Source organism: Eublepharis macularius, chromosome 7 (genome assembly GCF_028583425.1).
Source record: "Eublepharis macularius isolate TG4126 chromosome 7, MPM_Emac_v1.0, whole genome shotgun sequence".
Lineage (NCBI taxonomy): Eukaryota > Metazoa > Chordata > Lepidosauria > Squamata > Eublepharidae > Eublepharis > Eublepharis macularius.
This window is the reverse complement of record NC_072796.1, coordinates 4,480,631-4,495,958: the sequence shown is the minus strand read 5'-3', so window position 1 is coordinate 4,495,958 and position 15,328 is coordinate 4,480,631. Positions and strand designations below refer to the sequence as shown.

At 47.6% G+C, this 15,328-nt stretch overlaps 1 protein-coding gene across 1 annotated transcript; it reads left to right on the top strand.

The window, feature by feature from the left end:
- Positions 1 to 2,520: 2,520 nt before the first annotated feature.
- Positions 2,521 to 10,073, top strand: WDR55 (WD repeat domain 55). Its single transcript, XM_054984306.1, has 8 exons — positions 2,521 to 2,549; positions 3,620 to 3,768; positions 4,540 to 4,640; positions 7,277 to 7,364; positions 7,674 to 7,853; positions 8,070 to 8,169; positions 8,365 to 8,534; positions 9,233 to 10,073. The coding sequence occupies exons 1-8, from the start codon at positions 2,532 to 2,534 to the stop codon at positions 9,555 to 9,557; spliced, it is 1,131 nt and encodes a 376-aa protein (XP_054840281.1). The 5' UTR covers positions 2,521 to 2,531; the 3' UTR covers positions 9,558 to 10,073.
- Positions 10,074 to 15,328: the final 5,255 nt, after the last annotated feature.

The following is a 15,328-nucleotide window of genomic DNA, read 5'->3' as shown; positions in this document are numbered from 1 at the left end:
TCAAAAAGAGTCCAGTAGCACCTTTAAGACTAACCAACTTTGTTGTAGCATAAGCTTTCAAGAATCACAGTTCTCGTCGTCAGATGCATGGAGGGCAAGAAGAAACTGGTTAGATATATAGGGGGAGGGGGGAGGGAGGAGTAGATGCAATCAGTAGCTTCTGATATGGAGATCAGTTTGCTTCTGTTAAGGAAGTCAGTTACTTCTGATAATGAGATAACCATTCATAGTCTCTATTCAATCCCAGCCTGACTGAGTCAAATTTACGTATGAATTCCAATTCAGCAGCTTCCCCTTGGATTTTGTTTTTGAAAGGTTTCTGTTGAACTACAGCGACAAACTTTAAGTCTTTGATGGAATATCCTGGTACATTGAAGCGTTCTCCCACTGGTTTTTGGACGTTTCCATTTCTAATGTCAGATTTGTGTCCATTTATTCTTTTGCACAGAGGTTGGCTGGTTTGTCCAATGTACATTGCAGATGGACATTGTTGGCACATGAGGGCATATATCACATTGGAGGATGAGCAGCTGTAAGAGCCAGAGACACTGTAGTTGATGCCATTGGGTCCTGTAATTGTATTCCCTGGGTAGATAAAAGGGCAGAGCTGGCATCTGGGTCTGTTGCAGGGCCTGGTACCTGTGCTGGTGACTCTGCTGGCCGATTCATGGTTGTGAGTGAGAAGTCGTTTCAGGTTGGGGGGCTGTCTGTAGGCAAGGAAAGGTCTTCCACCCAGGGCTTCTGAGAGAGAGGCATCATTGTAGCAACTTGTAGCTGTGCTCTGCGTAGGGATGCCTTCTGTTCTTCACAGGAGCCCTAAAACATTAATAGAGAGTTCATGGAAGGAGCGTTTCTGAGGAGAGAGAGCTTCTCCCTGCAGTTTCAGGTCCTCCAGCCTCTCAAGGAAAAATTCATACATGTAACGTTCATTTCAAATAGTCCCAACAATAATCAAAATACAACTAACAGCCAATTAATATAAACACAATCCTCCCTTCCAGTAATAAGTATAAGAAATTCTCATACTTCCAACGTTAACAGAGAGTTCATACAAAGGAGTGCTTCTGAGGAGAGAGGGCTTCTCCCTCAGGTCCTCCAGCCTCTCAAGGAAAAGTGCGCCATTTTTCCCTTATAAGGAATACCCCAACTCTTTATCTCCCTCTAGTGGGCAAGGGTTACACATACTCTTGGCACTTGGTGGGCAAACGGTTCAGGGATGGTGCCTAGTTCTGTCCAACCTTTTCAGAAGGGAAGATGAAGAAGACACAGTGACATGCATGGTCCTGCTTTGGGGGGGTTTTCTAGTAGAGTAAATAATGTTGCAAGGGTATATTGGTGGGAATGTATGTCAGAAATGGGAATAAATATTTTGATATGATATACATTTATTTTTAAATGTATATTTTTGCTTGTTCATGCTTACAAACATCAATTAAAAACAGACAGAAAACCAGCCAACAACCAACATTTTCAAGGACCAGTGGAATAAACCTAGAAAAACCTGCCGAAGTTTCTGTTTTGCACCCTTTCAGCAAGAAAGGGATGGGGGATCTGCATGTCTTCTCTGGAAGCAGCTCCTGGAAAAGCCATGGCCCTTTACTGCAGATGTGCACACTTGCCCGGAAGGGGGCAGAACTGGCAGGCTTTGCTTGGGCTGCCCTAAGAGGGCATGTTTGCACTAGGAGAATATTGTAAGTGTGCGGGGAAGGAGGTCTGGGAAGGTAAGAACTGATGCCTTGAACTGAACCCGAAAGCCAAGTAGGCCAAAGCAGTGATTTGACAGACGTGCCTGCCAGAAACGAGGCCAGCGGCTGCATTCTGCATCATTGCATCTTCCAGACTGTCTCCAAGGGCAGTCCCAGACAGAACACTTTACAGTAGTTCAGTCCTGATAGTCTCAAAGCAAGAATCTGCATTATAGCAAGGCTGGCGGAGTCAAGGTAGTTTTCGAAGAGGGATTTAATTAACTTATTTCTAGTCCACCTTTCTTATTGAGACTCAGGGTGGATGTCAGGCTATAAAGAGCGCAATCAGGCTGCCTAAAAGGACTAGGGTTAGGGAGTAACGTGAACCAGGAAGTCTGCAGAGCCAAGTGTGCTCCTGAAGATGGACGCATTGCATCTGAAGAAGTGGGCTGTAGCCCAGGAGCGGAAGAAGATCTTGTCTATGCTTAAAGGGGCACAAGAAGCTGTTCTTCTGGAATTGAAAATAAACGCAAGTGTTAAAAAGCAAAAGATACGTTTCTAGTTTAGACAGAAAGCAAAAGGCCAGGCAGCGCCCGCGGGACTCGAACCAGTAGCTGATTGTTTCTGCAAGAATGAACGAAGTAACCGCTAGGCTAAGCTGACCCGAAGAAAACTTTAGTTGAACGATATAAGAGTCTATTGAGCAGGGGCGGAACCATGCAAATCTAAAGCGGAAGTTCTACCCAATCCCCAACGCGCAATATTTCCATAATATTCTTACTTCACCAGCAGACGCCAAATCCTGGCGGGCGTCATCATCTCCTGCGCAGGCGCCTCTTCGCCAAGATGGCGGCGCCCATGCAGGTGGGTTCTTCGGTCGTCTCCTAGCAACCAAATGCCTCGTTGGCCGGGAGAAGGCCCCTCCGGCCGCCCCCGCCGTTCTGTGACCGGATTCCGTGGCGCTCGCTTACGGGTTCCGCCTTCCTCCCCCTGCTGGGTTTGGGGAAGGGCCGGCTCCTGGGGCACGTGGCCGGGATGGCGGAGGGGGCTTCCCTGCCCGCATCCCTCACAGCGCAGGAGGCCGAAGATGCGATACAACCCCCCCCCCCCGGTTCTGAATGGGCGTTTGCTTGCCTGGCGGTGCAGAGAGGAAAGCTCCCCTTCCCTTCCGCCCTCGCCCCTTACCAGTGCTTGACGGTCACGGTCGAAGTTGCAGAGATCAGGCGGCGGCATGCGGGGGCTCCGTGTTGGGAACTCCGAGCAATTTTGCTTGCACTTGCATGCATGTGTGTGTGTGTGTGTGGGGGGGGGCTTAATTTGGATCAAGACTGTGGGAAGGTTTTAGCCCCCCCCCCCCGACTTAAAATTCTCCTCTTGTAGTCCAGATCCACACGGGGAGCCCCACACATCTGGAATTTCTTTTAAAAATTGCTCTGAATGCAGTATACGTTTGGAGGGCCTCAGAGATTCTAGATTTGAGTAGTTGGAGGGTGGAGGGAAAGAAGGGAAGAAAGATACTGGAGGGTGGAGAGAAATATTATTTACAAAGTTTCTAATCCACCTTTCTGCCCGGATCAGGGCAACCAAAGAAGCTAACAGATTAAAGATGTAACTAACTTTTAAAAAAATCATTCAAACAAAAGCAAAACCAAAATACACATCCTAGAACATAAAAACAGCAATTAAAACATTGGGCAGAAAGGAAGAGTCCTGGGTTGCCGTCCCTCACTTGAAATTTAAAAAAAGATGTTTGGGTGTGAGTTTCCAACATCCAACAAAACAGTCAAAGAATGATACTTGAAGAGTTAAGAGGAACATGGGTGCATGAGTGAGCCATACAAGCCCTTCTGTACTAGGTGATTGTTCAGGGAGGCAAGGGGATTGATTATAGGTCTGCTGTGTAGGCTTGAGTAATTTGGTTTTCTTTCTCCCAGGTACATTTAGATGAGGAGGAAGTAAGACATGAGCCAAGGCTTCAGGACACCCCTGAAGACATTTCCCTCGATGCGGCAGCAAACACCATTGCCTTTCACCCTAGCCGGGATATCATAGCTGTTGGAGATGTGGATGGTGATGTCTATCTGTAAGTACAGCTGCTGTGGGCTAAGTATGGGCTGTGTAACAGGATACATCCTTGGCCTGGGGGTGCAGGTGAGGGCACTGGGACCCCTGCTCCTCGGTGGATCAGCACAATTTTGGAGAGGCAAGATGGAAGCTTTTCATTCCATTTTTAAGTCTCTGTTATAGAACGAGGCAGGTATTCTTGGTCTGATTTTTTCTAAAACTGACAGTTTTAGATTTCAAAAACAAGGAATAGTAACAAACAGTTGTTTTGTGGTGTTGTAGAGATTCCATCATTCTAATTGCTGAATAAAAAGAACTACAACAAAAGCTTTGCAACCAAAGAAGAATATGTGAACTAAACATTGCAAATATTCACAGTTTTCCACTTGCACTGGCTAAGAGCAGAGTAGCTGGAAGGGATCAGGCTATGGGGATGTCTCCAATCTGGTCTCCTGTTTCCAGCAGCAGCCAGCACAGAAGCCTCTGGGAGCCCTCAAGCCAGTAGCTTTCATAGTTGCAGCTTTTGGGAGTCTTTCAGGACATGATTCTACAAATACCTATCTCACCTCTCCCATGGATGGAATATTATTAGACACTTCAGGCTGAATGGTGCTCCCAGCTGTTTTCTTCTTTTTTATTATTCCTGCTTCTTTGCCCAGCCCTCCTCCAAATCGTATCTTTAGGTCTGATGCTTCTTGTTATTTTCTGATAGGTTTATACTTCACCTTGAAGGTCCCCCCCCCATTACTTTACACTCGCCCCCCAAACACAACTTCTTTTTGAATTTCAGGTATTCATTTTCCTGTCTTGAAGGTGGGAACAAAGAGCTTTGGTCCTCGGGGCATCATCTGAAATCCTGCCGGGAAGTGTCCTTTTCTCATGATGGACAAAGTGAGTACTTTTCTCCTCAAGACTTGTTTATGGCTTTAATTATAAGGAATCTTGGAGCTGGATTCCAGTAAACAAGTAGTTCTCAGTCACTTCTTCTGAGTGGTTGCATTCCAGGTAGGGGGAAAAAGTACAGGAAGTACTCAGATATGCTTGGTGCACAAGGACCTCACCACATATACTACTTTCGGAGGGGTGTAGCTGCATTGATCTGCTGCAGCAAAAATGAACAGCAGTTTAGTGGCACCTGAGACGAATGAGATTTTATGAAGCAGAAGCTTTCGTGGTCTAATGGCCCAACTGGGCTGAGGTCCACCAAAGCTTATGCTGGCATTAAATGTAGTTAGTTTTTAGAAAGGAGTAAGTTATTTAAGTTTGTGTTTCATCTGTGGTACTACAGATACCACATTTCCCCACAACAGCTGCTTGCATTGAAGCCTTGTCTCCTTGCTCCACACTTATGTAGTGAAGGACCTTGGAATGGGAGCCTGGCCAGCCCACTTGGCAGGGCTGCCAATAGCTGCTATGGGTCCCCAGACAAAAATTCCATCTGGGCTCCCCATATGAAGAAAACGTGCTGTCAAGTCACAGCCAACTCATGGGGTGTTCAAGGCAAGAGATGAGCAGAGATGGTTTGCTGTTGCCTTCCTCCGTATAGCAACCTCCCTTATCTAAAACAAATGTCATAATAAAACAAATCACTTGGTTTTCTGTTGAGAACAGAATAATAATAGCAATAGGATACACTGCAATCCCCACCTACCCACAAAACAATCAACCAAGAGCAAGCAGAGTCAGGAAGAGTCTGCAGCCAAGGACAGCTCACGGGACCCTCGAAATTTTGTTGTCCCGCCCGCCTCTCAGCAGCTCTGCCCACTGGCATTTCCCTCCTAACCCGCCCCCCCCCCCCCAGCCTGTTTTAGGACTTCACATACAGTTTACTGCACAAAGATCCTGTAGGTCAACTACCCAGGATGGGATAGTGTGAGACTTTAGTAAGTCCGCTGACTGACCCGTCAGGTTGCACATCAGAGGTCAAATATGCGTTGGTGATGTCATGCAGTTAGTTCAGTTTTATGTATATTTGGGTGATAAGGAAGCATCAGAGATAATACTGGGGGAAATGGGATAGAAATTCTCACCTGGAAATTCTCACTTTGTTAAATAACAAAGATTGGTTTGAGATTTGCTGTCCTGCCTAGCTTGGCAACTGTAGCTGGGGGAATAAGGTGTTGAATCAGATACAACCTGCAGATTCCTATCACCATCATTTAAAGCAAGATGCTTCTTGCTCTTATGATTGAAAAGAAAGTGTGAAAGGTTTCTGCTAAAGGAGCTGAGAATGAAGGTGGTCTTGGCAGAACTTTTCTTCTAGTGCTGTTCAGTTATATAGATTTCTTCCTTAGATCGCTGCTGGCAAATGTCCCATGAATTTTCTTTCACCTTCTTCATAACTTTTCTGTTACTGGAATATTTTTAAAGTATGCCCAAAGAAACATGGGCAGAAGTATCTTGAATTAAATTATTAGTGAGTTTAGTTTTAATAATTTCCTATATTTAAATGTACTTGAACTATTAGATCAAATAAAACCTGTACACATAATTAGTAATAATACATGGCATTTATAAGGGACCATAGTAAATTTTTATTCTCCCTTTTCTCCAAGGGACAGCTCCTATGTAGCTGTCTCTCTTTTTATCCCCACAACAATCCAGTGAGGTAGGTTAGACTGTGATAATGGATTAGTGCAGAGGAACCCATTTAATATGCAATATTTCTACATGTTACATATTTCTCCTATATTGCAAATGGGCGAGGCAGAGGGTGACTTCCATATCGCTGCCTACTGAATGCATAGCTGAGGTGAGATTTGAATGTGGCACTTCTTGGCTCATGCTTTTGACCACTGTGCTGGGCTCACTAGGACTTGCTCTAACTGCTGTCTGGGTTGCAAAATGCCTTTCTCTCTTCCAGTGCATCATTGGCCTTGTACAGCTTGTACGTTTTTGCATCAGCAGAAGAAATAGAAGCCTCCCCTCCTCCAGTGTTCTGGGCCCTCTTGCCCTGTAAATTCCAGTTGGTTGACACTTGCCAGTCAGAAAGCTTTGCCCCTCTCTGATGTTTCCCAGCCTTTTTTGCATATAACAGCTAGGATTGCTAGCAGTTCTCCTCGAGGCTCCTTCTTTGAATGTCCAGGTCTTCAGCTGGAGACAGCTCCGTTACCTTTCCGTGTTTCAAGGATTTGGGAGGGGTTTCTGCTACTCCCAACGGGCCAGTGGAGGAAAGGCTAGCTTGTAGGGGTGAGCTGGTGGCTGCATTCTGTCTTGGCACATGAGATGTGGCAACCTGAATGGAAGGGAGAGATTCTGACTTTACCTTCACTGTAGAAGAAGTAGCAGAACCTGCCAGGTACTTTCCAGCTTTGAAGCTACTGTTTGGCCCAAACTCCCGGCACACTGAGGTTTTCCTGCTCCCTGTGTTGTAAATCTTACAAATTGGTGACAGCTGAGCACTCTGCAACAGCTAACAGAGAAGAAAATCTCATTATATTGTCCAGAAACAACTCTGCATGTTGCAGGCAGATACTCTCTACTGAGGCCTGCTCTGTAGGTTCCCCCCTCTCCCCTATATTTTCCAGAGCTCTTCACGGTATCTAAGGATAAATGCATTCATATCCTGAATGTGGAGGAGGGCCGCCTGGTGACACGCTTCTCCAAGGCGCACAGGTAAGCCTTTGGGGCCATTTCCCAGTTCTTCCATTTGTTTGACTACTGGGCATGCCTTCTGCCTGCCAAAGGGTATTCCACCTGCAAACAGAATCTCCTGGCATCCTGTGGCATCTACTGACTGGGGTGCCCTTTACTAGGTGGGCCTCCCCCCCCCCCCCCCCGTTCCTTTCCTTTGTAACCTGGGGGATTGGAGGTGTTGGTGGCGTGGAGAGTGCAGGAGTGCCCGGTGATGGCAACAGAGGGAGAGAGAGAGGTTGGCTGGGTGTCGTGCTGGGTTTGCCACGAGGTCTTTTGGGCTTTCCACAGCTCTGCCTTGAACAGCCTGCTGGTAATAGATGAGCATTTGTTTGCCACGGGAGATGACAATGGGGAGCTGAAATTGTGGGACTTGCGCAAGGGCACCTCCGTCATGGAGATGAAGCACCACGAGGAGTATATCAGCGGCATGGCCCTGGATGGGAACAAGAGGCTGCTGTTGACAACCAGGTATTGCTGGGAGCCACATAGAGGAGTGGGGTCAGGGTGGCCCCCATGGAGGGGCCAGATTTTGACTGCGCCTTCATGGAAGCCCAAGCGCTGTGAGATCCACAGTCCATCCTGGTCATGTTCTTCACTCTGTGGCAAGGGTCCTCCTGTTACTCCCTGGAAAGCAACAGCTTTGAGCCGGGGTGATTGTGCCACGTGCCTTTCTCTTCCTTGCAGTGGCGATGGGACCATGGGGGTCTTCAATATCCGAAGGCGGCGCTTTGAGCTGCTCTCTGAACCTCAAAGTGCAGAACTGACAGCTGTCACTCTGATGAAGGTTAGTCTGCCAGTCAGTGGCCATGAAGAAGAGGCTGGTCCATGGCTCGCCCACGTTTTTCTACCAAGAGCTCAATTGGAGGGTCCCTGTTCTTACTGACTCTGGTTTGCTTTAGACTAAACCAAGAGCAACAAGACCATGGGATGGGTAGTTTGTTCTCTCTTGCTCATGCTTCTGCCTTGTCGTCTTGCTCAGAGAGGAAAGAAAGTGGTCTGCAGCTCCAGCGAGGGGACCCTTTACCTCTTCAACTGGAATGGTTTTGGGGCCACCAGCGACCGTTTTGCCCTGAAGGTGGAGTCCATTGACTGCCTGGTCCCTGTCACAGACAGCATTGTGTGCGCAGGCTCCACTGATGGCATCATCAGGTGAGAAAGGACCAATCTGCTGAGCAGGGCTCAAGAGGAGGGTCTCTGAAACACCCGGCCCATCCCCCGGCCACCTTCCTCTCTGGGTATCTGCTGTCCATCCTCTCCTGTCCACTGCAGTGGCCAGCAAGGCAGCCCGAGCTGCCCCGGAGGAAGCATGCAGGGAAGGAGGTCACAGGCCAGGCGTCAGGGGCAAGGCTGCTGGCAGCCACCCCTGCTGTTGCCCCCACAGGCTCCATGGGCTGGGCTGAGCTGCTGCTTCCTCTTCCTTGTCACCAAATTTCATACGAGAGTTGGTGCCACGAGTTACACACCTGCATGGTTTCATGGAAGGCCAGGCTGGATGGGCTGAACATTGAAGGCTGGCTCAGGGAACGGATCGAAGTAATCAAGCCCAACGTTTTTAAGTGGATGTTCAGTTTCTCACACACACGCACCCTCCCAGCCTTTCCCACTTTCTGGCTTTGTTCTTATCCAATTGATGCTGTGAAACGTACACAGTGTTAATGGTTCTCTTTGGCATGAACTGATCCCCGTGGAGTTGGTGGAAGCCTTCCCATCATATTTCAGAATGGATTTGGGTACCCAGATCAGTTCTCCCCCGCCCCAATACACACACACACACACTTGAACACTGGAGAATGGGTGGGCGGAATTGCAGGGACCTTTGGTTAATCTGTTTTCTTTCCTTCTCCCAGGGCCGTGAACATCTTGCCCAATCGTGTGATAGGCAGCGTTGGGCAGCACGTAGGGGAGCCCATTGAGCAGCTGGCCAAGTGCCCCATCAGCCCTTTCTTGGCAAGCTGTGGCCATGACCAGAAGGTGAAGTTCTGGGACATTTCCTCACTTAGCTCTGTGGTTGTGGATGATTACAGGAAGAAGAAGAAGAAGGGCAGCCAGTTGAAATCCTTGAGCCGCAAGGCAATCGGTAGCGGGGAGGATTTCTTTGCAGATTTGAGAGAGGAGGCAGCAGGCCCGGAAGAGAAGGAAGAAGACCACAGTAGTGACTCAGACAGTGACTGAGAGATCAGTCCTAGATGAGGGGCTCAGTCCCCACAAGAGACACTCGTTGGGACAGACTGCTGCTGGAACGTGCAAAGCCCTGCCTCCTCCCAGGCAGAGCCGCTGTTGCCTGAGCCGGCTGCTTCTCCTGGACTGCTGAAGACATCGCACACTTTTTGAGAGACGTGTGGCGGAGAATGAGGCCGAGGGCCTCTGACCATCCCTGATAGTCTGGAAAGAAAATTAGTCCTTTCTGTGCTGTCGGAAGAGAAAGTTCTCTTGAAAGGAGGAAACGAGAAGCTGCTGTTTGTGACTGAGATTTGCAGTTTTTCCCCCTAACCTATTTATAAGAGCCAAGTGGTCACTTCTATGTATATGGACAGGCTGAACATCTGCTTCCAGCTGCATTATGTCTACATTAAAAAAAGATAAATTTGGATATGTTAGAATGTTGGTGCCTCTCTGAAGAAAACAGCTGAAAGACCTGGTGCAAGTCAGTCTGTGAATTATCCATTAAAGCAAGGAATTGGGAGCTGAGAGGTTTTGGTTTTCTTCTTTGGTAGTCTGCAAGCGGTTCTTTCCTGCTACTCCCAAGAGCACCTAAGCCGACCTTGTTCATACTGTTTTTGGGATGGGGCCGTCTGAACAACACCCCGTCCGATTCCTGAAGCTCTTAGTGTTGTGACTTGGCCGAAGTTGATTCCTAGTCCACTGAGGGCAGTGTACTCTACTTCCCAGGTAAAGCAGTGGACATCCTTCCTAGGCACTGCAAAGTCTGTTTCCCCTTCTTTACATTGACTTACGTTGTTGCTGTGGGCGGGGAGATTTACAAGGTTGTATTGTCACCCTCCAGGCCAAAGAGTGGTGGAGGGTGCAAGGGGTTGCATTTACCGGGCGAAATCTCGTTTTTCTACAATAGAAGCTGTATCATTCTTGAAAGAAATAGCTGCATTGTTGCCAGGCTTAGGAGGCTAGTTGTGCCTAACAATCTCACTCACTGTTGTATGCAGGTTAGAGGACAGGGCTGTGTCCCAGATCTTCCCTTAGGATCATAACCTTAAAACTATGCGGTGAGGAGAAGGTGCAGGGAATAGCTGACATCACAGCCTGGGGTACAGGCAGGCAAAATCTCTTTTCTGTTGCTAATGTTTCTAATGCAAACTATCACAGATTCCACCCCCAAAGATCTGACCTAATGTGTTTCGGTCTTTCCTGCTTTGTGCTTATGGTTTTACACGGATTGCACCCTACCTTTCCTTAGGTAGCTTAAGTATAAAAGGTAAAGGTAGTCCCCTGTGCAAGCACCAAGTCATTACTGACCCATGGCGGGACATCACATCACGACGTTTTCTTGGCAGACTTTTTGTTACGGGGTGGTTTGCCATTGCCTTCCCCAGTCATCTACACTTTACCCCCAGGAAACTGGGTACTCATTTTACCGACCTCAGAAGGATGGAAGGCTGAGTCAACCCTGAGCCGGGTACTTGAACCCGGCTTCCGCCAGGATCGAACTCAGGTCGTGAGCAGAGCTTGGGCTGCAGTACTGCCGCTTACCACTTTGCGCCATGGGGCTCTTCACAACTTAAGTATAGCAGTCATTAAAAAAAACAACAAAAATCAAAACTTCACCAGCACCAACTTCCAAAGCTGTTCAAACAGTAAGTGGATGGCAAACAGAACTAATGTCTACATTTATCACAAATAGAATAAAGAGCTCTGGAACTCTTAAAGGAGAAAGTTGTGCACGATGGGTGTTTCTGGTGTCACTGTACAAGGAGAGAACTCCTTGAAGAATGCCAGTCTTAAAAATATGTAAGCAAGCTGCTGTGACCTCAGTTCAAGAGTATTTTGTTTGGACTCTGTTAAGAGCATTGGGGCAAATGGTCCCCTTCAGCTACTGGTCGCAGCTTAGGCAGTCACTTCCTAGGGTTCCATCTTTCAGTCTGTCATTTGAGACCTTTCTTCAGGTATCTTTCTTCTCCAGTGGAAGTAGGGTCACATGTAAGATAAGGTGAAAACACAGAGTCATTACTGACCTGTGGGAGGACGTCGCATCACGACGTTTTCTTGGCAGACTTTTGTTATGGGGTAGTTTGCCATCGCCTTCCCCAGTCCTCTACACTTTACCCCCCAGGAAGCTGGGTACTCATTTTACCGACCTTGGAAGGATGGAAGGCTATTTCAACCCGGCTTCCGCCAGGATCGAACTCGGGTCATGAGCAGAGCTTGGGCTGCAGTACTGCCGCTTACCACTCTGTGCCACGGGGCTCCTTACAGGGTCACATGTAAGGATCAAAAAGTGAAGTGATTCAGCCACGCCACCGTCCTAGATGCAGACAGGCGCATGGCAACCGTTACGGAGCAGAGTTAGGCGGTGGCCCGGGAGTGTGGGCGGGAGCTGTGTACATTTCGTCTATTGATTTCCTCCCACCCTTAAAAAGGTGTGTAGGAACATTTGTATGTCCCTGTAGCTGAACTTTACCAGTCCAGAGTTGCCGCCATTGAAAACTCATTGCCAAACCTGCTGCAGGGACAATGTGGGTTTTATGCATTGCTCAGCTGGGCACGCCAGGTAAGGGGCCAGTTGCAGCATTCTGCGTTGTTGTATCTTCCAGACTTTCAAGGGCAGCCCCATGCAGAACACGTTACAGTAAGCCAGTCCTAATGTCAAGCGTCTACACAGCAAGGCTGACGGTCAAAGTAATTTTCAAAGTAAAGATTTTAAAAAATTATTTATAGTCCACCTTTCTTATTGGGACTCAAGATGGATTACAGGATATAAACAGTGCAATCAAACAGCATAAAAAGGACCAGGATTAGGGATTAACATGAACCAGAAAGTATGCAGAGCGCCGTGTGCTCCTGAAGATGGATGCATGGCATCTGAAGAAGTGGGCTGTAGCCCAGGGATGTTTATGCTGGAATAAAATCTTCACTGTTTAAGTGGCACAAGGGTCCCTTGTATATTTTGGTGCTGTTCTTGAATGCAAAATCATTGCAGGTGTTAAAAAGCATTTCCCTGGTGGGGGGGTGGGGGCGAAGCTTCCATTTTGGGAAGAAACCAAAAGGCCAGGCAGCGCCCGCAGGACTCGAACCAATTGCTGATTAGTCTGTTGTTACAGAGACTGCGAAGGAACTGCTGAGCTAAGCTGGCCCGAAAACAAAGTCCAGCTGGAAGAAAGATGAAGCTACTAGGAGGGGCAGGAACTATGCAAATAACTGAGGGGACTTTTATCCAATCCCCAGTAAGCCCTGTTTGCATAATGCAAGTGACACACAAGTCAGCTGGTTTCCATGGTCATAGATCCTGAGGACTTAGCCGTGTTAGTCTGTAGTAGCAAAATCAAAAAGAGTCCAGTAGCACCTTTAAGACTAACCAATTTTATTATAGCATAAGCTTTCGAGAATCAAGTTCTCTAAGAGAACTTGATTCTCGAAAGCTTATGCTATAATAAAATTGGTTAGTCTTAAAGGTGCTACTGGACTCTTTTTGACAAGTCAGCTGGGCAGCCCGGCTGGTCTGCAGGGGAACAGCAACATTCAGGGCTAGCAGCGCCCTGCAGACCCAACAAGACTGCCAGTGCCAGGGCGTGAACCTGGGAGAGTCAGAGCGCCTTGCTTTTCCAGGGAGGAGGACCCTCTTGCCGTGTTTTGTAGCTGGTTTCCCTGCAGCTTGCTTATGGGTTCTTTCCTCCTCCTGCTTGGATGTTGGAGGGGGCTTCCCTGCCTGGATCCCTCAAAGCACAGCACAGGAGGTTGAAGACAGGATACAGCCCCCCCCTCCCATTCTGAATGGACGTTTGGTTGCCTGGCAGTGCAGGGAGGAAAGCTTCCCTTCCCTTCCCCAAGGCAGGCGCCCTTGCCCGCCACAGATCAGGCATTAAAGAATTAAAGACAAAGCTGGGGGTGGGGGGAGATTTTAGACCTATGACGCCGCCAGTGCTCAAGTGTTGCAGTGATCAAGGGGTGGCATTTATGGATCAAGTGGGCCTTTCCAGGTATCTGCAGGAGTTTCATATTTGGAACTCTTAGCAATTTTGCTTGCACTTGTGTGTGTGCGTGCGCGTACGTAGGCTTAATTTGGATCAAGAGTGTGAGAAGGGTTTTAAGCCCCCCCCCCCCGATTTAAAATGATCTTGTAGTTCTGATGCACACGGGGAGCCCCACACATCTGGAAATTCTTTTTAAAAAATGCTTTGAACGCAGTACAAGTTTGGAAGGTCCCAGAGATTCTAGATTGGCATTGGAGGGTGGAGGTAGAGAAGGGAAGAAAGATGCTGGAGGGGGGAAATATTATTTACCTAATTTATACCCTGACTTCCTGCTCTGATGGGGGTAGGGAAGAGGGCTCACTGAGGGAACACCAAGCAAAACAAGCGAGTCTTCGGGACAAGCGCGTCTCTTTTACAAGACAGTCCCAGAGTTTGGGGACCACAACTGATAGGGCCCTTTCCTGGCAAACTTAAAAACTCTTTTTGTTACTTGGATAGTAAACTTAACCATTTAGCTGTTAAGTTTCCTGCCATAGAAAGAGGAGTCTTTATGCTTAATGAAGAAGTGGGATTCACTCTTGGGCAATTAGTCTTTTGGGGGGGGGGCATTAGCTAGATTCATATTCTGAAGTTTTATTGCTCTTTGTTCAGTCTGCTAGTGTGCACAAGCCAGTCTGTAAAATGTAACAGTGCCACTAAGTCTCTCTAATCAGCAAAATGTAGCTAGGTAGCTGTTTTATTTTCTACCAATGTAACCTTTTATCCTATTATGTAGTATTTTAAAGAGCTAAATACGCATGTACTTATGCCCATTGCGCAAATTCTGCACTCTAACTAATCCTAACACCAACCTCCTAATCTCAGGTGGGGCCACCCAAAACAGGGCCTCAGATGACTGTAGTCATTAGGTTCATATGGAAACAATGGTCCTTCAGGTATGCTGGTGGGGCAGGTACTAATGCATGTTTCATCACCAGCACCACCACCACCGTCATCTCAGGATACCTGAATGGCAGAGGCTGGGGGTGCTACCACCACCACGTCTGTACCCCATCCATGCCATCAGTTCTGTGCCTTGTTCTACAGACCCATTATTAATGCTGTACCTTGATGTCCTATTGCCAATGCCATAACTTGCCTTGCTTTCACAGGCCAGCTGAAGCTGCAGGTGCCTCATCTAACTGCTGACCTTGTACACTGTCCGTTCTCATGAATAACTGTGTTTCACTTTTAATCTGCTGCCTGCCTAGAGTCTAGACTTGATATGTAAACTACGCAGAGTTCTCAAGACTATTTCGTGCCAAAAGTTATGTTTTACTGTTGGGTAGGGGAAGAGTAATTGTGCTCTATAAGAAGAATGCTTTTCACACATTAAGCTATTCCTGTCAACTTTCTGGTCAACCTTTGGACCTGTCTATGAACACGAGATTCCTGAAATAAAGCCTTTTCAACCAAGAGCATGGAGTGCTTGCTGTGAGGCTGCAGGGGACTACCTGCCAGAGCCCGTCATCCTTAGAACTGCCACCCACAATATCCATTTGAGTTTATTGCAGCAAGAACATAGCCTTGCAGCACCTTATAAGACTTGATCAAACTTTATTCAAGCAGAAGTTTCATGGACTAGAGTCTTCCTTGGATGCTGAATCTGTATTAACACAGTAGTGGAGCAGAAGCCTTTGGAGTGGCTGTGGAAATGGCTGCAGGGGTGGGCTGGGGAACTGCTTATCACCCAGAGACTTCCCGCTAGTTTTACTTTTATGACAAAGTTTTACTTTTATGACAAATTTTATGCTCTTGCAG

Bases quoted from the DNA above. Each gene is read 5' to 3' on its own strand.
- WDR55 (XM_054984306.1), top strand. The intron at 3,769-4,539 runs GTAAGTACAGCT...TTTGAATTTCAG, and splicing joins GTGGATGGTGATGTCTATCT to GTATTCATTTTCCTGTCTTG. The intron at 4,641-7,276 runs GTGAGTACTTTT...TATATTTTCCAG, and splicing joins CTTTTCTCATGATGGACAAA to AGCTCTTCACGGTATCTAAG.